The following is a 26,497-nucleotide window of genomic DNA, read 5'->3' on the forward strand; positions in this document are numbered from 1 at the left end:
TCCGATCTCATAAACAGACAAGTGGAGCAGTCTAATGTCCCTCTAAAAATAGACATCACCCTAATTTAGAAAACGAACCACAATCCTGATGAAAAGCTCATGCTCGATTCGTCGATTCTCCTGCTCCTTGGATGCTGCCTGGCCGACAGTGCTTTGTCAGCATCACACGTTCTGACTCGAATCTCCAGCATCTGCAGTCCTCACTTTCTCCTCGCACACGATACATTCATCCTGATTGTGTGAAAATCCTGAAGCTTAGATCTTAACAGGGAACTTTTTCTTGGACTGTAGTGTCTCCATAAGCCGAGCAATGATCATCTGTTAAACATGAACAAAGAGTGGAGAACAACTATACTTGTCGTGATATAGGCAAATCCGCACAACAACTTATTATTTCGGAACACTGAGCTGGTTTTGTTGACATTACAAGTCTCTTAAAGTCACTATTTTCGTGACTTCTGCTGAGGATGGAAAAAGGAGCACCATATTGTCTGAGTCACCTTCGCTAATAGTTGAGTTCCATTGACCCTGGTAATGCTCTGACAATTTCACATAAAACATGCTGGGCCTCTGTGACCTATTGACATATATATGAGAAATAAAGACTTATAAAATACGGTTGGCTTGTATCTTGGCTAGACTGGCTTTAGCATGCCCACGTGGACATTTGCAGATATAGTTTGGAGAGCTTAATCTGGAGCTGCAGCAAGATTGGGAGCTCTGGTTCACGGGAAGCAAAAGTAGAAATCAAGTGTTGAGCAAGCAATACAACTGAAATGAAGCATAGCGTTTCAAGCTCAGAATAAAATAGTTTGGAGAGCTTAATCTGGAGCTGCAGCAAGAGTGGGAGCTCTGGTTCACGGGAAGTAAAAGTAGAAATCAAGTGTTGAGCAAGAAATACAACTGAAATGAAGCATAGCGTTTCAAGCTCAGAATAAAATAAACGAAAGGAGTATGCATGTTGCATATGCAAAAGGATTGATGATTCGGAAGCAAAAATTGAGTTAATTGGTTAGGTTTATTTACTTAGTTATTTGGCTCAAAGACTGGTGTTTGAAAAAAGAAAGGTTTTCAATTCATGCACCCCGGAGAAAGAGGAAGACCTGCTGTTTGGAAGTCCTCAGCCTCCCTTGTGGTCGCTGCGGCAAGTCTATTTAATTAAATGACTACGTTCTTCTTTTCACTTACGTTTGGAGAAATTTGGAAAAATGAACTAGATTGCACGAGAACACAATGTCGATGAAAGAACCAGAGGCCCAAAATTTGAAATTCTAAATTGATGAACAGAAGGGCAAAATTCGGCCTGAGTGAAAACTTGCAGCGAGGAGATATCAGCTTCAGAGAAAAGCGGAAACTTAGTTCAAATGGGTCATAAAAACTTAGGGATTACCAAGGGTTGTAAGTTGGAGATGCTTCAATCGCCCTGAGTTTCAGCCAGTGCCTGAGGGCATGCATTGTATGTTTCCACAGAATAGTAACAGTTAATGGTGTTGGCATGAGTCTATTGCATGTTTTAAGAAGACATCATTACCCATTTTCCAAAGGCTACAGAACATTCATGAAGGTCTGGCGCAGAGTAGTTAATAAGTCACACGGGGAAGCCAATCCTCCTATTCACCCCTGCTTCAATCCCCTCCTCTCCAGCTTGAAGACTCATCGTAATATTCATAACAGAAAACGGTGGGGCAATCTGAGTCCAAGGAGAATATCGACCCTGAGCAACGGGGTTCACTTTGGAGAGGAAGGAGATGTAAATGGCCGAGCTGAAACACTTGGATCGTTTGGAGTAATTCTCTTTCTCAGACGGATAGAGCTAGACAAAGAGTGAATGCAGTGGGAATTTGGGAAATGCTCACATGGTTCATTTAAGAAGGAATATTTTGTTAAGAAGGTAGGGTTGAACTGCAAAATGAATTCGGCTTCCCTATGGCCTCGTCACTGACAAAATCACTTGGGTGAACTGTTTTAATACATAAACTATCTGTAGTGACCAACGCACGGACACCATTGGCGTCCCTGGACTGTTTTCAAAGTCCAAAGCCTAACTCTTTCCACTTTGAATTCTTAGACATCCCACCTGAGCCTGATTGACGAGTGCAGCTGCACTACCGCATGACCAGAATTCAAATAGTTGAAAGAAGATGAGTCAATTAATACTGTCAGTCGTGGCTCTGTCCCTCGATGACCCTACTTGTGTGCTATTGATAAATCACATGATTTCAGTCGTGGATCGGCAACACATGCTGTTAATCTGTGGAATCTTCTTTTTTGCCAGATTTATTCGCTGCCTCAGTGCCTTGCAAAACAATCGTGTGGGTCTAATTTGCCTTGATTTGCACTCTCAATACTCTCAACATAATCTGATTGACGTTACTGAAGACTCCGGTGAAAATGTCTCCACAGATGCCTGACAAATCCACTTGGGTGTTTTCGCTTTTGCTGCCAACACTAATTAATCCTTCCACAGATCTGGCCTTTTTGTGTCCTATAGTGACTAGTTGTAACGTTGCCAAATGTGTAGCTCCCTTTCTAACATATATTGAGGATTTTTTAAGGGAGAATGGACGTAGGAGCTCCAGTAGATTTTAAACAAAATCAGAAACATATTCTGAATACACCTTACCATATGCGAACCAAAAACTCTGATTTCTTTCCACAGATGCTGCTAGGCCTACTGAGTCTTTCCATTAATTTCTTTTTTGCAAAATTACTCGACCTAGAATGCAGTTACATCCTTTGTCATCACTCTCATTAGAAGGTCACCCTCAAAGTCAGTGTGATTCGTCCCACGTTCTAATGAGTACATACCTGATTCGAGATATTGAACCATTAATAGGCACAGACTTAACAGTACAAATTCGATTCGAAACGTAAAGACTGCATTTAAGGAGCGGTTATCAGAATGGTAAAACAGAAAAACGTGAGCAAGGGTTTACTTCATGGGAAGCTATGTGTAATATAAGATCCGATGTAACACATTTTGCAGCTTGGATTATTCCTTTGCCTTAGATATTCAGGTTCCTACTTGGTGGGATCTGGGGATTGGGGTTATGGAGGGACGGGGTTAAGGCCAGTCAGTCTGTTTGCAGATTTTTGCTCAATACAGCTAAAACCAAGTTCATTGGCCAAAGGGTGACGGAACCCAAAGCAATAGCCACCAAACTCCATATGTTTCCAGTGGACACCAGCAGTGGACCCAAATCCGAATATTGGTTTGGATCACGGTCTAGTCCTCAAACCATACACAATCTAAATTCTGACCCCGGTAAAAGACTTGCCCCAATTACCTATTCGGTTCAGGATACTGGACAACATTCATTCTGACGCCTCAGCCTTGGGGACTGAACAGCAGTTCGCTCCATCTGTTCCTGCCATAGAATGCAAACCATTGCATGCAGCAGTCCCATCAGGGAAAGGGATATCTGGAGCCATTCTATTCAAGAAAGTGTCCTATTCGGCGCTCTAGATCAGCGACAGAAGCAGTCATTCCAATGATCTTATCGTGACCTGGTGGAAGCGCAAATCCCTGGCAGGCAGAGCCGCTCCACCCGGGTGGACTAATCAATTCGCAATGTTCCTTCCTGTCTCTCACTCTCTGACAAACACACACACACACGCTCACACACACACATACACACACACCCTGCAGTACAATCCAGCGCTGGTGCACAACTAATCCCAACTCCAAGTATATTGTAATAATGTTCGGCTACTAATTTAAACAGGAGTGTCAGTGCATTCTGGCCGTGGCTGTCAGACGGTACATTATGATCCATATGCAAATCATTTTTATTTTCTATCCATTTTTCATCTTATAGTCAAAAAATAATGCACTGGCCTGCTACTTCGTCCTTAATGTCGATTACAAATATCAGGCTTGAGGTAACCCCTGACATACAAACATGCGCAGGTAAAATCTCCCCAGGTACTCCATTTTAGATGATTAGTTTTGATTTATTATTTTCACATGTACCTGGTTACAGTGAAAAGTGATTTTTGTTTCGTGCAGTGCAGACAAATCATATAAAGTGCACGAGGGTAATGGAATAGGTCAAAGAATGCAAATATTAATGCTGCAGAGAAGGTGCTCAAAGAGGCAGACCAACATGAAATTCAACATTTGTGAGGTACATTCGGAAGACTAATTACAGCGGGGAATGAACTGTTCCTGACTCGTTTGGTATATGTGTATAAGCTAGCGTATCTTATGCCCGGCACAAAGAGGGAGCAACAGTTTGTAACCGGAGATGGAGGGGCCTTTGATTATTTTGACAGCCTTTATTAGGCAATAAGAAGTATCGATGGAGTCAATGGATAGATGGTTGGCTTGAGTGATTGACTGGGCTGTGTTCAAAACTCCTGTTGTTTCTTATGGTCCTGGGCAGAGCACTTGCCATAGAATGTTATATATGCCTCCGGATTAAATGTTTTCTATGGTGCAGATATACAAAACATATGAAAAGTCGTCATGGAAATGCTGAATTTCTTTCGCATCCTGAAGACATGGAGGCATAGTGGTGATTCTTGGACATCGCCTCAATGTGGATGGACCACAACACATTGTTCATAATCATCATTCCACAGACAGGAATGGGCCCTCCATCATGCTTCCCGAAGTCAATGACCAGATTTGTTTTCGTTTTGCTCACGTTGAGGGTTTTTTTTTCAAAATCTTTACACCATGCCACCAATTACTCTATCACTTTCCTTTATACTGTCCCATTATTATATGAGATCTGGACTTCAGGTCGTGTCAGCCGAGAATGTATAAGTAGAGTTAGGGCAAAATTTGGCCACACAATCCTGACTGCATAGGCAGTACAGTAAGAGTGTGAGTATGCAGGCGTGAAGAGCACTGGTGTTGAGGGTTATTTTGGAGGAGATTTTTTCTCACTGATTATGGTCTGTGGGCCACTAAGTCGAGGATTTATTTGCTTGGATAAACCATTTTGGGCGTAATGGGAGGCCTGAGACACAGGCAATTGACTGATGCAAGAGGAATGTGGAGAAATCAGTTAAAGCAATCTTTGGAAGGAAATTGGTCGTGCACATGCCAATGGTAGAAGGAATTGTAAAATATGTCTACAAGTACAGAAGCCTGCGTAGGTATCTAAACGAGGTCAGATATTATCTAAGGATAATAACAGATATCCCTTGTCACCCTTCTCCAGGGTGATGATATGCTGCATTGTCACGTGAATTGTCAGGTTGTGATTGTTGAAAGCATACATCGCAGTCTGGAAGTGGTTTGCCCCACTGAAAGCAGTCGAATGTGAGGATGGGGCCTTTTGATTCATCGCAATAACTCCTCAATTTTTGAGAGGTACAACCAATGGTTGTGTATTGGAAGACAAGTTGGAGCTCAGAGGATTGTTACCTGAGGAGACTGCCAGGGTCTTTCCACAGACAGATACATGGAAAAAGGTTATGTGGCTATCGGTCAAGAGAAAGGGCTAGAAATTGTGTGACAGTGTTTGCACGAAATTGGAAATGGGCACCTAACCAAATGTGCAGGCCTACACGTTGGTCCGAGGACTATAACAAAACTGCAAGATGGGATATGTTTAAATACACACAGACAAAACCAGATGTGAAAACATACGCAACGAAATGGAAATGATGTGTTAGATGTCTGGAATTCAGCTGCCAGAGTGGTTCCCTCCCCAACGTTATGGGTTACACTTGTATTTGATGGATTGACAGAAAAAAAACTGATTGACACAGAGAGATCAAGAAGCAGGCCACACAATGATTTGATAATAACTTAGGGTGCAGATTGTCAAACTACCCACATCGCAGGTAATTTGGATAATGAACTCAACCAGTTAACCAATAAAGTTACACAGACACCGAATATAATTAGTCTGGACAGTCAGCAAAGTGACGGAGAGTGGGCAGGCAGATAGATCATAGTCCTAGGGAGATCCAAACGAAAATCAGGTGGACCAATACATACTAATGCTGCTAGAAGAGCATATACAATATCATCCAGGGAAGGATAGATAATCACAGAGGCAGACGAATAGAACCCTGTGCAGAATCTGTGGACAGTGGATGATCAAACTTCGAACTTGCTAAGCAAGGCCAGTTTCCATCTTGAATCAACGACGAACGGATGAAGTATTGTTTAAAAGGATGAAATACACCGATCTTCCAAATTTACATTAACTGACCAAGATTTTATTTAATGACGATTTTATGGGTGAAAAGCTATGGGGATGCTATTCAGGATCGAAATCACAACGTCCAATCATATTCGGCTAATTTTCTGTGATGGGGAAAATGTTGGCAATATCTGAGACGGAGTATTGAATGCATATGGATCTCTGTCTTCTCCGTGCTTTTGGGGAAAAGGGATGTCTTTTAGGTATCACTAGATAAATTTCGCTAGACTAAAGTAAATAGTTTTGTGCTGCCATTTAATGTGTGAATTGAAAATATTTTGGGCAGTTTCTGTCCAAACATCCGTTTAAAACGTTCTGTAGAGATCCGGATACTGACATAACCCGTGTTTTCTATGGGGAGAAGAGAGAATGCTGCAGCACAAAATCTTGAAACAACACCCATGCGAGACTTTCGTAAGTAACAGGCAACGCACAATCATTTCTATTAAGCCACACATATCAGTTCCGGTAGGACAAATCAAACTCGCACATATCCACCAGCGGTGTGAAACGTTATTATTATCAGTAGCAAACTCAGACAAACTTTATGGGATTATTGGAAGTCAAATAATATGGGCTTCAAATCGTTTTACCAGGAAACTGTGACAAAGCTGTTCCTTTAACAAGTTTAGGCGTTCCTTCTTTTTTTTCCATAGAGGTTGCAAACAAAACAGGTTCCAAAAACTCTGAATTCGGATAGATTTTATGGTCCATGTGTTTACAGTTAAAATATACTGCCTCAGATAGAAGACTCTCAAGTTGTTAAAAAATTGTATCATGAAAGGGGAGTGGTCAGTTCTCGCATCTCAGCTAATACTATAGTTTAGTTTTAATGCAGCAGTGTATGTGTGAAGTAACACTGCTGGACCACCTGTCTCCTCCTGTCTCTGACTTCTCTACTGTAAGAACTTGTTTGATCTTTCCTTTTGTGTCAAGGGATGTTAATGGGGATTGTTGCAAGTATTTTGCAGCAGCATCATTATGTTAGGATAGTCTGTTGGGCTTTTTGTGTATGATAAGTTGTTTGATATTCTGTTGTCTGTTATTTATGTTTCAATCAGTAATCTCATAAATAAATTCTGTTTTGTTAAAACTAAGTAGTTTGATCAGCTGTTTCTCTTCTAGAATATCCACTGTACACTTGCTTAAATCAAATAGCAAAGTTAGGTTCTGTGATACCTTCTTGAAATACTCTGAGGGATCTGGCCTGGTCCATAACAAAACATGTGGCAGGTCGTGACACAATTGAGAAATGTGCATAAGATTTTTAACTACTGTAATACAGCAGACACAGAAATTCAAATGTTAGCGGAGATATCACACTGATTAATTGGTAGGATGACTTCTGGGACTGTACCTTAAAAGCGCAGATACACCCATGTATCTGTTGCCTGTCACACCTGCCTGCACTGTGCCTCCAGCTTTACTTCGTTATATCTAATCATCCTCACAGTTAATTTCATCCGCTGGAAAAAGAAATATGGATTAATATTCAAATATGATATTTTAAAAACTTGAACTGTGTCACAAAAGGATAATTTGAATGGTTGCACGGTATGACTTTTACTCGACCAAGTGCTATGAATAAATGAAATGGCTTCAAGCTGACACAGCGCATGCAATTAGTGGATAATTATTAATTCATGTGGTAAGTTCAACTTGTTGATTTGCTAAAGGAAGTTACTTAGTATACTGTGTATTGTTGGCCATGTACATTTGGGAACCTAGATTCTCTGGCACTTGGTCTATCTGTCTGAGTATTCATTCATGCCTGATGAGATCAGAACCCGAGACTGTAATTCCATTTTCACTGCATACTTTAAGATGTCAACAGGAGGCACAGTGGTCAAGTGATTGCCGGACAAAAATTCTAAAATGACCCAAAGCAGAAAATCAGGCCTGACAGGAAGTTTGACAAACAAAATTAAACAGCAGCTGTTGACTACAAACAACAGTGGAAACCAAGATCAATGACGTGACAAATTTTCATGAGTTTTTTTATTACACTTTCTGCCATTTTGACTTCAATTAAGTGCCCGAAGACATCCAGTTTACACATATCCAGCCATGGTAATCGTGAATACTGCTGGCGGTTTCACATTAGATGACGATGTTATCGTAACACCAGAATATTTGGTGAAGTCTGGAGTGAGGTGATATAAAAGCATAAACCTGGAAGCCCTCCCTGAGCGAAGATATGCCAGTACAAGTATTCGTGTGAGAAGAGCATTTAGCAGTACAAAAATACTCCGTAGATGATCTCCTCTGATCTGCTAGAGCAACGTTCATACGGGAGAGCCAGCCTTACAAAATAGGGGAAGGAGATTTCAATTCCCTCACTCAAACACGTGGATTCCTGCCAATAATACTTTTTCTCAAAAGAATAGAGATACAAAGAGTTAAGTCATGTGGGAATTTGGGAAATGCTCACATGTCACTTTTACGAGGGAAAGGTTTGCAAATAAAGCAATTGAACCGAGTTCTGCAACCGTTTTGCCCACGCCATCAACTGTATCTGTGCTTTTAAGGTCCAGTCCCAGAAGTCATCCTTCCAATTAATCAGTTTGATTTCTCCGTTAACATTTGAATTTCTCTGTCTGCTGAATTAGAGTGGTTGGGGAAGGTGTTTCTTCTTCAAGTCCCGTTTGAATAATCCATTGCACGGACAACACATGTGAACATTGCTAGCAGCATGCAACAAAGACAAAATTCGAAGATATTTTTCTGATTTCATGGAATTTTGGAAGGAAAGTGATGATAAATGGAATTAAAGTTACCACGGCTGGCAGCAGGATGTTCGAGGTTTATGTTTGCATTTTGGAAAGAGGAGAACCAATAAATGGAATGTTTGTTTGCAAGAAAGGATCTCAATTCCAAGAATGAAAATGTGGAATTACCGTGGATGGTGCTAATAAAGAGCAAAGAAAACGCATTACTGTGGGAATACCTCGTGGACAAATAGCAAACGCAGAGACCGAAAGTAAATCACAAATAATATAGCTTTAAGATAGAATTATTGCAGTATCTATCATTCCCCAGCCAAGCTGTTCCTGTACTGCTACAACACGAGAATAATCCAACAATGTGACGAACTCGCCAGGTATGTTTTGTGCACAAACAGTTTGACAGCTCTAACCCAAACAATAGCAACTAATCAGTCAACTCTCAATCATCAGCAAATCGGTGGAAAGCGTCATCAGCAGGGCTATTATGCAACACCTGCTTAGCAATGGCCTGCTCACTGACGCACAGTTTGGGCTCGACCATAGCTGCTGAGCTTGTGACATCATTATAGGCGTTCAATGTTCATCGTTGAAACATGGATGGAAAAGTTGAATTTCAGAGATGAGCTTCATTTCAGCCGTCATTTGATTGAATGTTGCATCAGATACAAACAGGGATAAGAAAATGGAATCAATGTGAATAGGATGCACATTTTTCAATGACTGGAATCATACCTGACACAGAGGAAAATGGTTGTGGCTGTTGTAGTTCAGACATTCTCAACTCTAGGATATCGATGCTGGAGTTCCTCGGGACACTGTCCTGAGTTTTCTGTGATACTACCCCCTTTTCTGGATAATTGCAGCTCCGACAATATTCAGGACGTTTGACGATATCCAGAACAATGCAGCTGGTTTGATTGTACCACCTCCATAAACATCCATTTGCACCACCACCGACAATAAGGAGCAGAAAATTTACACGATCTATGAGATGCACTGCAGAAATTCATGGAAGATCCTTAGACAGCTCCCTCTAAACTCGCGATCATTTCCATGTAGAAGGACAAGTCCAGCACATATATGGGAATTACACCATCTGCAAGTTCTTCTCATTCCTGACTTGAGCAAACATTGCCGTTGTTTCATTGTCAATGTGTCAAAATCCTAGGATCCCTTTGCTAACAGCATTGTGAGTCTGCATAGAGCACGTGACTGCATTCGAGAAGTCGGCTCATTAACGCCTTCTCATGGAAATCTAGGGACATGCAATACATTCTGGTCCAGCCAGCAAGCCCATGTCCCATGACTACATTTTAAAAAATGGTAATTTTAATACAGATTGGAGAAATGAATTTGTCACAAGAAGGCTTTAGGAGGTGTGGACCATCACAAAAGTTCATAACGCTTTCTCTTCATGATGGATGTGCCATCCTTATACACGTCCATACCCCACAAAGATGCCCTGTAGGCCATCCGCTTCTTCCTCTCCAATAGACCCATCCAGTTCCCCTTCAGCAATACCCTCTTCCGCCTCACTAAACCGGTCATCACCATTCAAAACTTCTCTGTGAACTAATCCCATTTCCTCCAAACCAAGGGATGGACCATGGGTCTCCGGATGGGCCCCAGCTACGCTTGCCTCATTGCCACATCAAAAAGTCCCTCTTCAGCACGTACGTTGGCACTGTCTCTCGACTCTTTTGCTGTTACATCAAGCACTGCATCGGTGCAGTGTCCTGCACCCATGCTGAATTGGAGCAGTAGATCAACTTCACAAACAACTTCAACTCGACCTTCAATTTCACTTAATCCACCTCGGACACCTCCCGTCCCTTTCTTGATCTCACCATTTCGATCTCCGGCAATAACCTGCAGACGGACGTCTACAACAAATCTGCAGACTCGTATAACTACCTGGACTGTACCTCCTCCCACTCAGAAACCTGCAAAATCCACATCCCATTTGCCCAATTCCTCCACTTGTGCTGCATCTGCATTGACGAGGAGATATTCCACTCGCAGTCAGCCCAGAAGTCCATTTTGAGCATTTGTTTTCCTTCCCTCCATCTGCCAGAAAACATCCTGCCACACCACCTTCATTCCCAGTTCCACCACTCTAAACTCTGTCTTCCAATGCAATAAGAAAAGAGTCCACTTTGTCCCCACCAGCACCCCACTGCTCTCCGCATTCTACTCAAAATAGACCCCACAACCAACAACATCTCCCTCTCCCCACCCATCTCTGTCTTCCACAATGTCCGTTCCCTTGGACAGTCCTTGTTTCATGCCACCCCGCCACCGAACCCCCAAGTACCTTGCCTTGCAACCAGGCCCTCCACTTCCTCCAAGACGTTAATTTCCCTGTTCCCCAAAGTCACACCTTCACCATGGACATCCAGTCACTATACTCTTCTAACTTCCATGACGAAGGCCTCCAAGCCCTCCGTTTCTTCCTCTTCCGACGGTCCCACCAATAGTCCTTCTCTGATACTCTCATTCAGTTGGCTGAACTGCTCCTCAACCTCAATAATTTCTCAGCACTACACTTTCGACTCTGATCTCTACCATCTGCAGTCCACATTTTCTCATAATTCTCCCTCTCCCTGTCAGCCACCATTTTATCAGGATCCTGCCTAGTTCACATAATTGCTCCCACATTTCCTGTGTCATTGTCAGCCTTCCATTGTTTTTCTTCCATTGAACCTGTTATACACTTCTCTTTCCTTTTTAAATGAATCACGAATTTTCCATGGGCATCTAAGATTATTGTTCCTGCATTTAACATGAAGGGACAACAGCCTTTATTCCAATAGTTTATTTTTGAACGCCTCACATTAGTCAGATCTATATTTCATTAACTATACATTTTCGCCAGATCTAAATGGTTTTAAGAAAATCTGTTTGGGCCAGTCTGAAACCCCTTTTTGCTGATCAGTTCTCTCTTTTATGATGGCAAACTTAAACCATATTGTGACCGTTGTCATTAAAATGATCCTCCATTTTTGCCTCAAATGTATGTGCAGTTTCCTTTCCCAAAATTCAATCGAGAATGACACAATTCTTGTTCAACAACTTACATAGTCATTTCAAAAAACCTCTCCTGTATAATTCACAAGAAATATTATTATTTATGATTATCCCAACCAACATTAGGATAGTGTAAGTCACCTGAAATAATTACTCTGTTAATATTTGTTTTCACGTGGTCGTGAATTGATTGTATATCTTCCCCTCAGTTGCCCATTCGCTTGCGGCTATATTACTGTCCTAACTATATGGCTGCCCCACTTTTATTCCTATATTCTACGCACAAACCATCCTTCGTTGTGAACAACATTTGGGAGTTTACACTGAAATTGAGACAGCTGTCTCACAATCAGGTAAAAGAACAGTCTAATGTCGTTATCAACTTGGGTGTGGTGATATGTGAGTGGAATTATCACTGCATTGTCTATTAAATAACCTTGGTAATGCAAAGACAACATGGGGGGCGGAGCGGGGGTGGAATCTTAGCATGGCAGATTATTTCCATTTAAAACGTGATCCATCCTGTTCTTTAGCACTATCACAATGCTAAAGGAGATAGATTTTGAACACATCTAGCAACTGAAGTCTGGGTATCCTTGAGATGCTATGACAATCAGAATCAATGGAATCATACTCCAGCACAATCATGGACCGACATATCCTCCACTTAACCATTACTATCAAGTCAGAAAATCAAAGGTGGTTCACTGGAGAATGGAGGAAGTGACGCCAGTAGCAGTACCAGGCATTTCTAAAACTGAGGTGTCAAAGTGGTGAAGCTACGAAACAGCACAAAAAAAAGTAATAGACAGGGATAAGCGATGCCATAAAATACAGATCAGATGTGAATTCTTCAGTCCTGCCACATCCAGTTGTGATTGTTGATAAACAATTCACTCGAGGAGGATGTTCCACAAACACCTCATCTTCAATGATAGAAGATCTCAGCACATCTTTCCAAAAGATAAGTCAAAAGCATTCACAATGATCTTCAGCCAGAAGTGTCAAGTAAATGATCCAACTCACCCTGCTCCATATGCTAAGCTTGAAGCAATTCGATTCATTCCAGCATTTGGATCCTATGCTTATATGCAAGTGGGCAAATGATTTGTTTTGTGAAATTTTATGAAAACGTCTGCCTCAACCACACTGATTATCAAGGAGTTCCAGATTCCCATCACTCTCTGAGGGAAAATGATTTTCCTTGCATCTCCAAAAACTTCTGCCCCGGAATTTAAGTCTGTGCTCCTTGGGGTTCGAGGACTCCATACCGGTGAAACGTCTCTTCCTGTCGGCCCGATCGAACCCCTTACTATTTTATGCATATTAAGCATGTCCTGTTTCAAATTCCTCTGCTCTCTGGAAGACAACGCTAGTTTATCCAATCTCTCTTTATAATTGAAACTTTCTAGCCCAGTCCATGACCTGATCAATCACCCCGGCAATATTTCAATTTCTAAAATATCCCTCATGCAATGTGTATTCCAGATCTGCACGCAATATTCTAGGTTCGTCCTTAAAAATGTTTCATACACATCCTGCATGACCTCCTGCTCGTTAACCCTGTGCCTTGAAGTTACTCCTGACTCAACCACTTTCTTCCAACTTGCTCAGATAACTCTCCTCCATCAAACTCGACATTTAATGCGCCAAGACAAATTCTGTCCCAATTCTGCACAATCTTTCTTTAATTTTTCTGGTTCTAACTCTTTCGTTAATTGTCCGAAATAACTCTCGAATGAATAGACTAGTCCCACGTGCCTTCATCCGTTCCCTCCCTCCGCCTCAGCTAATCACTCCCCAACCTTTGGCAAAATGTCCTTCCGGCAAGTATTACGCGGCCATCTGATGTTCCATACCAGGTAATGGCAAAACTAATCAATCACATGTCGTCTTTCTTCGTCAATTTTGAACGCAACTTAACTCATTGACGGTTGTTGTTCAATAGTGTCAGCAGAACTTCGGACGAAGTATTGAATATTCGCAATTCTTGACCAACAAGAAAGGAGCATGAACTTGCTGAAGCATTCAAATTCTCGGGGATCTAACTTTGAGTCAATCAGTTTTCCGTCCATCCTAACTGCCATCTGGACTTTGTATCTAAGCACGTATCCTTGGATTATTTGGTGCCCTGTTCTTTTTCTGATTTTCCTGTGATTCTTTTATTTTTGGACTTTCATTAGGGCATTTGGAGCTTCAAGTTTTCTTCTCCGAGAAACAGGGCATTTTGTGACGTAGCCTTATTGCACACACGAAAGTACCTGCTGTTAAGGTGAATGTGGACCTCCTTCAACAATTTGTCCCTGGCCCTGTCTTAACTCCTTCCTTCTTTCGCCGCATAGATTTTTATTCTGATTCCATGAAAATATTGCATGTAAAATTCAATCAAACAGCAGAACATTTTGTGTTTTTATTTGTTTTGTACTATATTAATGTGAACTTTGTCTTTTGCTCATTAGTATAGAGGTTAGTATCCCCGCCTGTCACGCGGGAGACCAGGGTGCAATTCTCGACGAGTACGTTGCTACTTGGGTTTACATTCTGGTGCACGTTTTTAAAAAAGTCCACAGGAAGAAATTATAAGGTTAAAAATAAGAGCACCATCCGAGCTTGCCGGAGATATATCACGAACAGAGCGCAATTAAAATGCGACTTGGTATACCAGAATTCATGGCTGCTCACTGACCGCCTCAGACCAGGAAAAAATGTTGACAACGATTGTCTTTGATTCTAATCTCACTCTGTCCCGGTGCAAAGTAGTCAGTCAGACAACCATCATGCTTTTGCTTCCCTCATGTTTATTGCACACAGATTAATGTAATGAGTTGTTCAATCCTGTGAAATCAAAGTCTGTAATGGATCATCGGAAAACTTAGTCTTCCCTTACATCTGATATGTGGCGAGGTTGCAAGCCAATTCCTTCACCTCCAACTTCATTTTCATTCAATCTCCTCCCTCTTTACCTCGTCCTTCCCTTTTGTTGCTGTTGTTTCACTCGCCGACGGGCATTCTTTGTAATTCATTAAATGTTAAAGGAAGCAAAAAGATACAAATATTGAAGAAGACTGCTCCAAAGAAGACTAACGTGGCAACTCAGATGAATGAATGTTCTCTCATTCAATGGCGTGCACTTGAGCTGCACTCATTTTCACTTTCGGATGACTCCCCTTGGACGTTTTGCTTATTGGCGGAATCGAATTACGGGATGCTTCCGTCTTATAACTGGAAGGTAATGCCGATGCGTTTTGATATAATTGTTGCTCAGCGGCAGGAGAACACTTCACAAAAGAACCAAACGAGATTTACGTGTATAACTAGAGAAAGACACGGCTGAAGTTGGTTGGGTTTTAATTTGCTCATGGCTGAGTGGTGAAGGCGATGGGTGAGAAATCAATTGGTGCTTCCTTGCGGATGTTTGAATCCAGTCAATTATGACACATACTGTTCACGACCCAGTATTTTCAACCGAAGAGATTTGGGATGTATCATGCCTGAGGTGGCATTTTGCTCAACAGAATGCAATAACATGACTTGCTTTTCTCTATTTTATTCATCTGAAGAAAAGTTGGCTACAGATTCAATGGGCCTTTTCTGTGTTGTATGATTCTGACAGGAAAGCAATCACCCAAATTCTCCCTTGGATCTGCAAGTAAACATCATCCAAGGCAAAGTTCGGGACACGCAGCAACAGGGTGACTGCACCATACTAGTCACATGACAGTGAACACACTTTCACACACACACACACACACTCTCACACACACACACACGCAGAGACCCTTCCTCAAACACACACGGTCGTACTTATACTCTCTCACAGTGTTATTCTGTAATCCCTCACACTCACGCACACACGATCTCAAGCATACACACACTGAAGAGCGCAAACACCCACACTCTCTCTCCGTCTCTCCCTCAAAGAAACACGTAATCTCACTCACACACACTCTCTCTCTTTCACACATACTCATACACATGCACGTGCACACACGCACATAACTGTTTGGAGTGAATTTGTATTTGCAGACACATTTTATTTTGTTCAAAAACCACACGATTTTTAGACAGTCTCGGGGGCTTAAAAAATCTACTTTGTCAATAAAACCAGTCTGGCTTCTGCTTCAGATACAAACAGACGTACCTGAAACGTCGATTCTCCTGCTCTTTGGATGCTGCTTAACCTGCTGGGCTTTTCCATCACCACACTGTCCACTCTAAACTACAGCATCTGCAATCCTCAGTTTCGCCCAGATATGAAACGTGACGTCAGAACTAAAATGCATTGTCTGTCTGAGATGTCACCCTTAATTTGGGTGGAGTTATCTTAGGACAGTGACTTAAAATAAATTCTGGGATTTACATATTATTTTCCCGAAACCTGCACCTCCATTTTAACGGATTACATACGTAATAGCCACTGAAGTTTGATCGGGACATTCGCTTAAGTGGTAAGATCCTTTTTTATTTTAACTTACAAATTCTTTGCCGGATGCATCCTCTCTCACTAACTGTCTGCCGGGGGAACGGGGGCTCGGAGAGCTAAGGGTTTCAAATAAAGCTGTTGGAATCAAAATGGCATCTCCAAGTGCATTCTCGTGCAACACACCGGAATTTGATTGCATCCAGTTCGAAACGTATAAATATTTATGGTTAATAGTTTTGTAAACAGATTGCGGTGTGAGTGAGTTCCTCTAAACGCATGAATGCAGCTGAATTGAGTATCAATATCTTTAGTGATTGAAACGATATTCAAAAATAAAGAAGTAACAAAATTGTTTCGAATGAAATCTGATGCAGTCGATCCGAAAACAATGATTGGAAATATATGCAAAAGTGTCCCATAACAGTCGAAGTCAGGAAATTAATTTGCACCCATTCCACAAAAATAAATTATACAGAAATATGCATTATGCATTTAACTTTGCCAGTCGGTGAGTGGCGAATGAGCTCTCATTGGTGGTCAAGTGATTAAAATTCGGCGTTTTCACCACCACTGTCCGGGTTTGATTCCCAGACAGGGAACTTGCGTGCTACATTGTTGTGGCTAATGTGTTATTGCATCAAAATATAAAGAAAAATCAAACGTTTGACAATTTAAAATCAACTTTTCCACAGCAGTCTGATCATACAAAGCTATCCTTTTCATTACAGGTTTGAGCAAATTACATTATAATAGGGTGTAAGAGGATGAATGCTCAATCATCTATTCACTTACTTCGATTGGCATTTCACAGATCCATTGCCGAAAGCAAAACAAAAAGAAAATAGGAGAAAGGAATCAAAGGTAAAGAGAAAGAAAGGCAAAGTAAAAAAGCATCCATGAATGTCCGGATTTCCTTCCGTGAATCCTCTGAAGAATTTAGCTCGATGTAAAGTCAGGGACTGATAGTCCACTTCTGTGAATAGGCGTGCAGGAACGAACACAGTCGTCAGTGTTTGACAGGGAGGAAGACATTGAACATTGATACTGAGGAAACCGAAAAGCTGGAGAGGGATCAAGTGTGGCACTGGAAAAAGTCGATCAAGTGTGGCACTGGAAAAAGCACAGCAGGTAAGACAGCATCCTGTTGTATATTTTCCAGAGGCACACTTTATCGACTCTTGACTCTCCAGCATCTGAGGTCCTCACTCTCTTCCACGAACTTTGCTGAGAAAGGCGAGATAGCAATCCTCCGAACGTGCAGCACTCCACTCGCTCCACTGCAACCCCCGGTGCACCATCAAACCAGCTGACTGGTGGTAGTCTGGAGGATAGACCTGTAGATCGCAGAGGCCAAATGCCTACTCTCCAACACCATATCCACCCTCCCCCTTGCCCATAAACCATTATGGCCAAATCCAAGACACGTCCGTGTCCTCAGTGCCGCTGAAGATCTCCCCAGTGCTGCCTTCAAACTCATAGCGCCACTCCAAAAACCCCAGCCCCCACCCCCAAGCCGCTCCCTGACATTTCCAAGTGCTTCCTAAGATCCACAAGCCCAACTACACTGGCCGACCTGTTATCTCATATGCTGCTGCCCACCGAACTCATCTTGACCTACCGTGACTCCATTCTCTCCCCACATGTTCAGGTCCTTCCTACTGACATCCGTGACACCACCCACGCCCTTCATATCTTCAACAACTTTCAGTTTCCAGATCCACGGCGCTTTCACTTTATTATGTAAGTGCAGTTATTATACACGTCCATACCCAACAAGGACAGCCACCATGCACTCGGCTTCTTCCTCTCCAAGAGACCCATCCAGCCCCTCTCCAACAACACCCTCCTCAGCTTCACTAAACTGGTCCTCACCCTTAATACCATTTCTGTTAACTTCTCCCATTTCCTCCAAATCAAGGAGCTGTCCAAGGGTACCCGGATGGGTCCCAGCCTCTGTTGGCCAGATCGAACAGTCCCTCAACTCTTTCACCATTACATCAAGCATTGCACCAGGCCAGTGTCCTGCCCCCAGGCTGAAATGGAGCAGTTTATTGACCTCGCCCACAACTTCCACCCCACCGTCAAATTCAGTACTCCACCTCAAACGTCTCCCTCCCCTTCCTTAATCTCAACATTACCATCTGTGGCAAGCGCCTGCAGACGGGCATCTACTACAAACCTACAGACTCCTATAACTACCTGGACTACACCTCCTCCCACCCAGTAACCTGTAAAAACCCCACTCCATTTGCCCAATTTCTCCTCCTCCACCACATCTGCTTGGACGAGTAGACATTCCACTCCCGAGCATTCCAGATATCGAACTATTTTGAGCAACTGCATTTCCTCCCTCAACCTTCGAGACAGCCCTCCGCCACACCAACTCCATTCTCTTTTCCACCACTCTAAAATCTGCTTCACGGCACAGTAAGGACAGAGTCCCCCTTACCTCCTCCAATGACCCCACCAGAGTCCGCATCCAACACATCATCCACAAACATTTCCGACAACTCCAAGATGCCACCACCAAGAACATCTTCCCCTCCCCATCCCACTCTGCCTTCCACAAGCTATGTTCCCTTCGACAGTTCATGGTTCATGGCACCCAGAAAAAATGCAAAGCCTACTCGTACACCACCCGCCTCTCCTCCATCCAGGGCCCCAAAAAGTCCTTTCAGGTAACATAGAGGTTCACCTGCCTCTCTTCCAACCTACGTTATTGCATAGGTATCCCAATGTGGTCTTCTCTACATCAGGAAACCCGAATATAAACTTAGGCAATGACTCACCGGGAATCACAGCCAGGTGTGCACGGGCCAGCCGGACATATCAGTCACCACCTAAATCAATTCCCCCAACCACTCACTTTCCAACATGACTATCCTTGGCCTCCTCTATTGCCAAAACAAACCATAGTGCGCATTTGAGGAACAAAACTTATCTTCTGCCTGGGCACCCTACAGCCCTGAAGACTCAAAATTGCATTCTCCAATTTAAAATAACATCCCACCCCATCCCCCAATTCCCTTCTCAGGCCCTCCGCCTCACTATCACTGCTCCATGCCACCAATTGGATCCATTCCTCCCATTGACCAAACAGGTCATACCCTCGACCTATCTGCACGTAACCGCACTTCAGCACCATGCCCCTGCCTCCCCCTTTATTTACAACTCACCCCACACCCACCACATCAGTTCTCTAAAGATATTGTCAACTGCACAGCATTTTCTTGATTTTAGTGGAGATCACCTCTGTTCGCCAAGGGCATCCTGAGCTCTGGGCCTGGGGATGTCTGAGTCCAACAGAAAGACCCTGAATGTGGCTACTCCATGGAATCCAGGAGACGCTCATGGTGACACCACCGGCCAACAGTCCCTGTTTTGTTTTCAATTAACACTTGGTTTGGCACTTGTCTGGATTCCCCACACCAGCTGCAATTCGTAGGATCACAGAGTTACACAACGTGGGAACAGACCCTTGGGTCCAACTCGTCTATGCCAATCATTTGCCAGCATTCAGACCATATCCCTCCAAATGCTTCCTATTCAGATATTCATCTGAATGCCTTTAAAAAGTTGTCAGTGCACCAGCCTCCACAAGTTCCTTTGGAAACATTCCTTATGTGCACCATCCTCTGCTTGAAAACATTGCCTCTTGGGTCCCTTTTAAATCTTTCCCCTCTCACCCTATACCAATGCCCTCTAATTCTGGACTCCCCCACCCCAGGGAAATGACTCTGTGTATTTACCCTATCCATGCCCCTCATGATTTTATAATCCTCTATAAGGTCATGCCTCAGCCTCATACGCTTGAGGGATAACAGCCCCAGCCTCTTCAGCTTCTCCCTTTCGCTCAAATCCTCCAACCCTGGCAACATCCTTGTAAAACATTTCTTAACCCTTTCAAGTTTCAGAACATCCCTCCTATGGGAAGTAGTTAGAACCGCACACGATATTCCAAAAAAGGGCCTAACCAATCGTGCAATGACCTCGCTAAAGTGAAAAAAAAACATTTGCAAATTCACTAACTGGAATGGTATGATTGGCCAGGATGCGTGGGGATTGAGAACACGTGCACTTGCTCCATGAGGCAATTACACTATGAGCATTCTCCAACATCTAATATTCGCATAATGCTGTGACTTTTCAAAATCTGAAACAGAATGCTGGAGAAACCCAACACGTCTGGCAGCATTTGGAGAGAAAGAAAGAGATAACATTTTGAGTCCAATAAGAACTTTTCACATCTGATTTCAATCACACCAGACTCAAACATTTCAAATGTTTCTCAAGCATTTTCTGAATCTGTATCAATCTATATTCTGTTGTGACGAAATGTGCTTGCCCCTTTAAGAGATTGCATCTTAAACTATTGCACACAATTCAATCCCTGGACACAATCTCATGTTTATATCCCCATACATATCCCCATCACATCTACATTCTCCAGAGCACAGATACACTCCATGGAAACACCCTTCAGTCCCAACAGTCATGCCGAATATAATCCCAAACTAAACTAATCCCAAACTAGTTGCTCCGAGACCATTTCCTTCCAAACCATTCCTATTTCTATATCTATTAACATGTCAATTAAACATGATAATTGTGCTAACATCCATCACTTCCTCAGGAAGTTCATTCCACACAAGAACCACGCTCTGCATAAAAATAATTCCCCCTTATGCCATTTTTAGTTCTCTTCCCTCTCACCTTAAAATTATCATCTTTAAATCCCCAATCGTTCAGAAAAGCCAACCATCATTCACTTTATCTCGACCTCTCATTATTTTATAAACTCCTGTCAGGTCGCCTCTCAACCTCTTACACACCAGTGTAAAATGTCCCAGACCATCCAGCCTTTCTGTATAAGAATTGAAATGTGATGTTGGACAAGCACAGCAGGCCAGGCAGCATACGAGGAGCAGGAGAATTGACGTTTCGAGCATAAGCTTTTCTTCAGAAATTTCTGATGTCGAGCTTATGCTGGAAACACCGATTCTCCTGCTCCTTGGTTGACCACGCAAAGCCGTTGCATACGCTGCAGTCTGTTAACTGTGCTCTCATTCTCACCCCCAAAATTGCCACTATTTTGAATGTCCCAAAAGAATAAGCCTGAAACTCACTACCGTTACAAACCTCCATCTTATATTCAACACTTTTTCGAACCTCCTTTCCTAAAAAGCCACACTCAAACTTTTCCAATCATATTTCTATCTCTGTCTCAGTACCAAAATATCTGTTGTCAAAATCAGCAGAACCGTCTGATTGATTCAATTTCTTAATCTATCTTCGGATTTGGAAAGAATTCATCGCACTATTCTCTTCCAATACATCTCCACATCGTTCAGCTGCATGAGACTACCCCTGCAAAAGTGTAATCAGGGACAGAATAGGACCCCTTAAAGAGCAATGAGGTCGTCTATTTGTGATGCCACATGAAACAGGGAATATCCTAAATGAATAGTTCTTGTCCGTATTTATCATGGAGAAAGATATGGAAATTAGGGAATTCTAGGAAATAAATAGTAATGCCATGAAAAGAGTCCACATTGCAGAACGTCAGTTGCTGGAAGTCATAAAATGCATCAAGGCGGATAAATTCTTGAACATGGTCAGGTATATCTCAGGACAATGTGGGAAGCTAACGAAGAAATTGCTGGGCCCCTGCCAGAGACATTTGTATCATTAATATCCACAGGTGATGTGCTAGAAGAATGCAGGGTGGCTAAAGTTGTGTAATTTTAGAAGAAAGTTAGCAAGGAAAAAACATGGCACTACAGACTGGTGAAAATATTGTCAGTGGTTATAAATTATTAGAAGGGATTATTAGAGATGGCATTGACAAGCATTTGGAAAGGCAAGGACTAATTATGAAATAGTCATCATAGCTTTGTATTCAGAAATCATTTCTCAAACATTTGACTGATTCTTTTTAAGAGGTGTCAAAATATCTAGATGAAGGCACAGCGGTAGATTTTGCCGACATGGACTTTACTGACATCTTTGACAAGATTCCAGATGGTAGACTGATTAATAGGGTTAGATCACATAGGATCCATGGACAGATAGCCAGTTGGATACAAACTTGATTTGAAGGTAGGTGACAGAGTGAAGATTATTATTTAGACTTGAGGCCTGTGACCAGCAGTGTGCGACAAGGATCAATGCTGGGTTTGTTGTTGTTCATGAATTATACCACCGATTTTGACGAGAATGTAGGAGACATGATTAGTAAATTAGTGGATGACACCATAATTGGCTGCATAGTGAACAATAAAGAAGATCACCTCGGAGTATAACAGAATCTAGATGAACTAGAGCAGTGGGCAGAGGAATAGCAGATGAAGTTTAATGCATATAAATTTCTGACATTGCATTTTGTGAAGACACACCAGGACAGGACTTGTAGTTAATGGTAGGGCCCTGAGGAGTGTTGTCAAATCACTCTTGGGTGATTGGGACGTAGTTTCTTTGAAGTGGTGATACAGGTAGAAAGGCTGTTGAAGATGGCACTGAGCACACATGCCTTCATCAAACAAAGTCTTCAGTCGAGGAGTTGAGATGTCATGTTACAGCTGTAAAAGACATTGGTGAGGCAATATTTGGAGTACTGTAGGAAGGATGATATTACATTGGACAGTGTGCAAAACAAATTGATTTACAAGGATGTTACTGAGACTGGAAGTCTTGAATTATAAGCAGAGGTTGACGAGTCTGGGACGTTTTCCCGAAGAGCGTAGGAGGCCGACAGGTGATCGTGTGGAGTTTTATTAAATTGAGGAAGATAGGTAAGGTGAATAGACAAGGTCGTTTCACTCCGGTATGGGACTCCAAACCTACAGGGCATTGGTTTAATCTGAGTGGAAAGATTTAAAAGCGAACGAAGGGACAAATTTTCACACATATGGTGGTGCGTGTCTGGATCAAGGTGTCAATGGAATTGGTGGAGGCGGGTACAGTTGCAAATGTTAATAGACATTCCATCAGCTGCATGGATAGGAATGTTTTAGCGGGATATCGGCCAAATACAATCAAATGGGACTAGTGCAGTTTCTGAAACCTGGTCAGTTTAGATAACGTCGGCAGAAATACCTGTTTTCTTGCTGTATGACTCCATCTGCTGTAAAATCCCTCAACTGTTGTTTCCCATTATACACTCCATAAACCGAAGGTCATATTGACTTACAAAATACAAGAGGTTCCCGTACTAAAGACAGGGAAAATTCTGTTCCACAGGGAATACTGGCACTGCCACTGAATTCTTCTATCACGTGAACAGAAATTATGTACTATGATTAAATGGAATCTTGAGCCAGAGAGCCAATGTATAAAATTCAGTATGATTGCAAGAACTTGTGCACAGCTCATTATTATAGTAGAGTCCTGGATGTGTTTAACGAAAGTACTATCAGCAGAATCAACCCCTACTGTCAAATGCCTCTACATTGTGTTAATAGTTGGGCTGAATGCAAAATATTTAGACAATCTTCCAACAATTTTTTAAAAATCTTGGTTAAGGATCAAACATTTTCATCTGTTAAAGGTGAAGTCTTAATTCTCAGAAAGCTAAATGACGTTTGCACAATTCAGGTATCTTCACAGTTCTGTGGGCAACTCATATACGGAAAAGCTTTGCACACAATTACTATTTTCCAGCATTATATCCAAAATATTTGAAGGTTAGAAAAGTGAGGACAGAGTCACTTATTTGTTCTGCTAAAATATATAAACTCAGGGAGCACTCCATTACTGCATTTAACAAACAAACTTAGGGGCCTTGAGAGGGGATGATGAAATGTTCTTTGACTTTGTGAGAGACATTACCATGCAGTTCAAAAACAAAAGGTGTCGAATTTCAAATAGAGATGGAGAGAATTATTTTTGTCCAAGAGTTCATAATCTTTGAAAATTTCTCCTCAAAGTGTGTAATGGTGGTCCCAGAAAAAGATATCCTTTCCTTACACGAGGACAAGATTAAACGCAGGATTTTAGAGTAGATTACTTACAGTGTGGAAACAGGCCCTTCGGCCAAGTCCACACCGACTATGCCGAAGCGCAACCCACACGTACCGCTAACCTAACACCCCGGGCAATTTATTATGGCCAATTCACCTGACCTGCACATCTTTGAACTGTGGGAAGAAACCGGAGCAAACCCACTCAGACATGGGGAGAACGTGCAAACTCCACACAGTCAGTCGACTGAGGCAGGAATTGAACCCGGGTCTCTGGTGCTGTGAGGCAGCAGTGCTAACCACTGTGCCACCATACCACCTACGGTTTCACAATCAGATCAGATAGGATCTCATTAAAAGGCTGCACATTTTCAAGGGGACAAATGTACTAAACAATTTTTGTTCACTTAAAACAAGTGAATTATTCTAGAAAAATGAGATCAAATTCTCTTCACTAATATCAAACATTACTTCCATTTTACTTTATTCTTTAAATTATAAAATTTAATTTATGATTCAAAAGTCTAAATCCCTTACATAAACAGTGAGTAACAACGTTCCTCGGGTCAAACTATATGGAACAAAGCTTCCCACCTTCATGAATATTCTGCTGTACAGAGAGCTTCTTGTCAATTAAACCTGCTCCTTCACTTCACATGCTCTGACTTTCGTCATGAATGTATTATATTCTAACTGACTGAAGAGCTTTTAAAAACACAAACATATTACATCTACTGCGTTACCTTTATCTACCTTTCCTGTTACTCTTCAAAGTATTAAGACTGGGCACTTTCCGTTTTGAAATAAGCACTGCCGGTTTTATTTTAAATACTAATTTCTGGTTCTTGGAGTCAATTCTCTATTTGAATATAGATTTCACATCACTATTATATAGTTCCTTATACGTAATTTATTGGATTAGTTTTAGATCCCTTTTTCTTTATCAAAAATGCATTTATAAATCTCCTGTTGACGTGTTTCTCTGTTGAACAGGGCCTCTGAAAGGGATACTGAAGTTCTGAGAATTAAAGCAACCAATGATCCAGTATTCCAAACAGAGGCCCCAGTATGAACAGAAGCCAAAACAAGTACTGATTGAATTCATATGATGCAGTCTTGTGCATAATTAACACTAGCAATAATAGAAGATTCAAACCCCTTCAAACTCACGTGAACTTGCTGGTGTCTCTGTAAATTCGAAGATCGATTAAATCCCTTCTCACGCACTGTGCAGATGAATGGCCTTTCTCCAGTGTGAACCCGCTGATGTGTCAAAAGCTCAGATGCCGGTGTAACTCTCTTCTCACGCACAGGGCAGGTAAAAGGCCGCTCCCCACTGTGTACGCGCTGGTCGTCAGCTGGTGGGATACACGGGGTGAATTTCTTCCCATACATAGAGCATGTATACGGGCTTTCCGCTGTGTGAATTCTCTGGTGTGCAATTATATGAGGTGACTGTCCGAATCCCTTCCCACAGTGAATGCAAGTGAATGGTCTCTCATCAGTGTGAACCCGCTGATGTGTCTGGAGGATCGAGAATTGACCGAATCCTTTCCTACATACAGAGCAGGTGAATGACCTCGCCCCAGTGTGGCTGCGTCAATGATTTTTCAGTTCAGATGGGTAATTGAAACCTTTACCACAGAGCAGGTGAATGGCTGCGTTGATGAATTTCCAGTTTGGATGGATAACTGAATCCTTTCCTACAGCCCCAACATTTCCAAGGCTTCTCCATTGTGTATATGTCATTGCATCTCTCTTGCTTGGATAATCAATTGAATCTCATCTACACACAAAACAGTTGAATAATTATTCTGCATCGTAAATTCTATTTTTGAGGCTGCATAAATTATAAAACGCTATTTCACAGTCAATCTACTGGAATAGACTCATTTGAGTTTCTGTGTGTTGGTGCTTCTCCGGTGTTTCTCACAAACAGAACTGAGAAAAATGATGTCCTTCCACATACAAAGGTAGATGGCATATGGGTTCTGATGAACTGATTGATTCTGTCAGATCTTGATATGATATTTGTTTGAATTGCCCATCTGCAAACGTTCTTTTTCCAATGCCCTGTTAAAGGAAATCATAAAGGTTATCAGTGTTACAACAGAGTGAAGTTTAATTGTGCATTTATAGTTCCAACTTGTTTACTTTCAGCTCAACATTTACTTCCCATTCACTCATTCTATCTGTCTG

At 42.0% G+C, this 26,497-nt stretch overlaps 1 protein-coding gene across 1 annotated transcript; it reads right to left on the reverse strand.

The window, feature by feature from the left end:
• Positions 1 to 255: 255 nt before the first annotated feature.
• LOC122541215 (early growth response protein 1-like) lies at positions 256 to 25,693 on the reverse strand. Its single transcript, XM_043677838.1, has 4 exons — positions 25,469 to 25,693; positions 10,568 to 10,759; positions 1,619 to 1,813; positions 256 to 318 (listed from the first exon to the last, which is right to left on the reverse strand). Exons 1-4 carry the CDS (start codon positions 25,691 to 25,693, stop codon positions 256 to 258), a joined length of 675 nt encoding a protein of 224 aa, XP_043533773.1.
• Between the last annotated feature and the right edge of the window lie 804 nt (positions 25,694 to 26,497).

This window comes from Chiloscyllium plagiosum, chromosome 37, assembly GCF_004010195.1.
Source record: "Chiloscyllium plagiosum isolate BGI_BamShark_2017 chromosome 37, ASM401019v2, whole genome shotgun sequence".
Classification (NCBI taxonomy): Eukaryota; Metazoa; Chordata; class Chondrichthyes; order Orectolobiformes; family Hemiscylliidae; genus Chiloscyllium; species Chiloscyllium plagiosum.

What these genes read in the sequence shown, in the direction of transcription:
- LOC122541215 (XM_043677838.1), bottom strand. Translation starts at nt 25,693, where the DNA reads ATGTATGGGAAGAAATTCACCCCGTGTATCCCACCAGCTGACGACCAG. An exon ending in AGAGACACCAGCAAGTTCAC is followed by an intron (nt 10,760 to 25,468) that starts GTGAGTTTGAAG and finishes GTCCGTCTGCAG; the next exon opens with GTTATTGCCGGAGATCGAAA. An exon ending in AGTCGAGAGACAGTGCCAAC is followed by an intron (nt 1,814 to 10,567) that starts GTACGTGCTGAA and finishes CTCTTTGTCTAG; the next exon opens with CTCTATCCGTCTGAGAAAGA.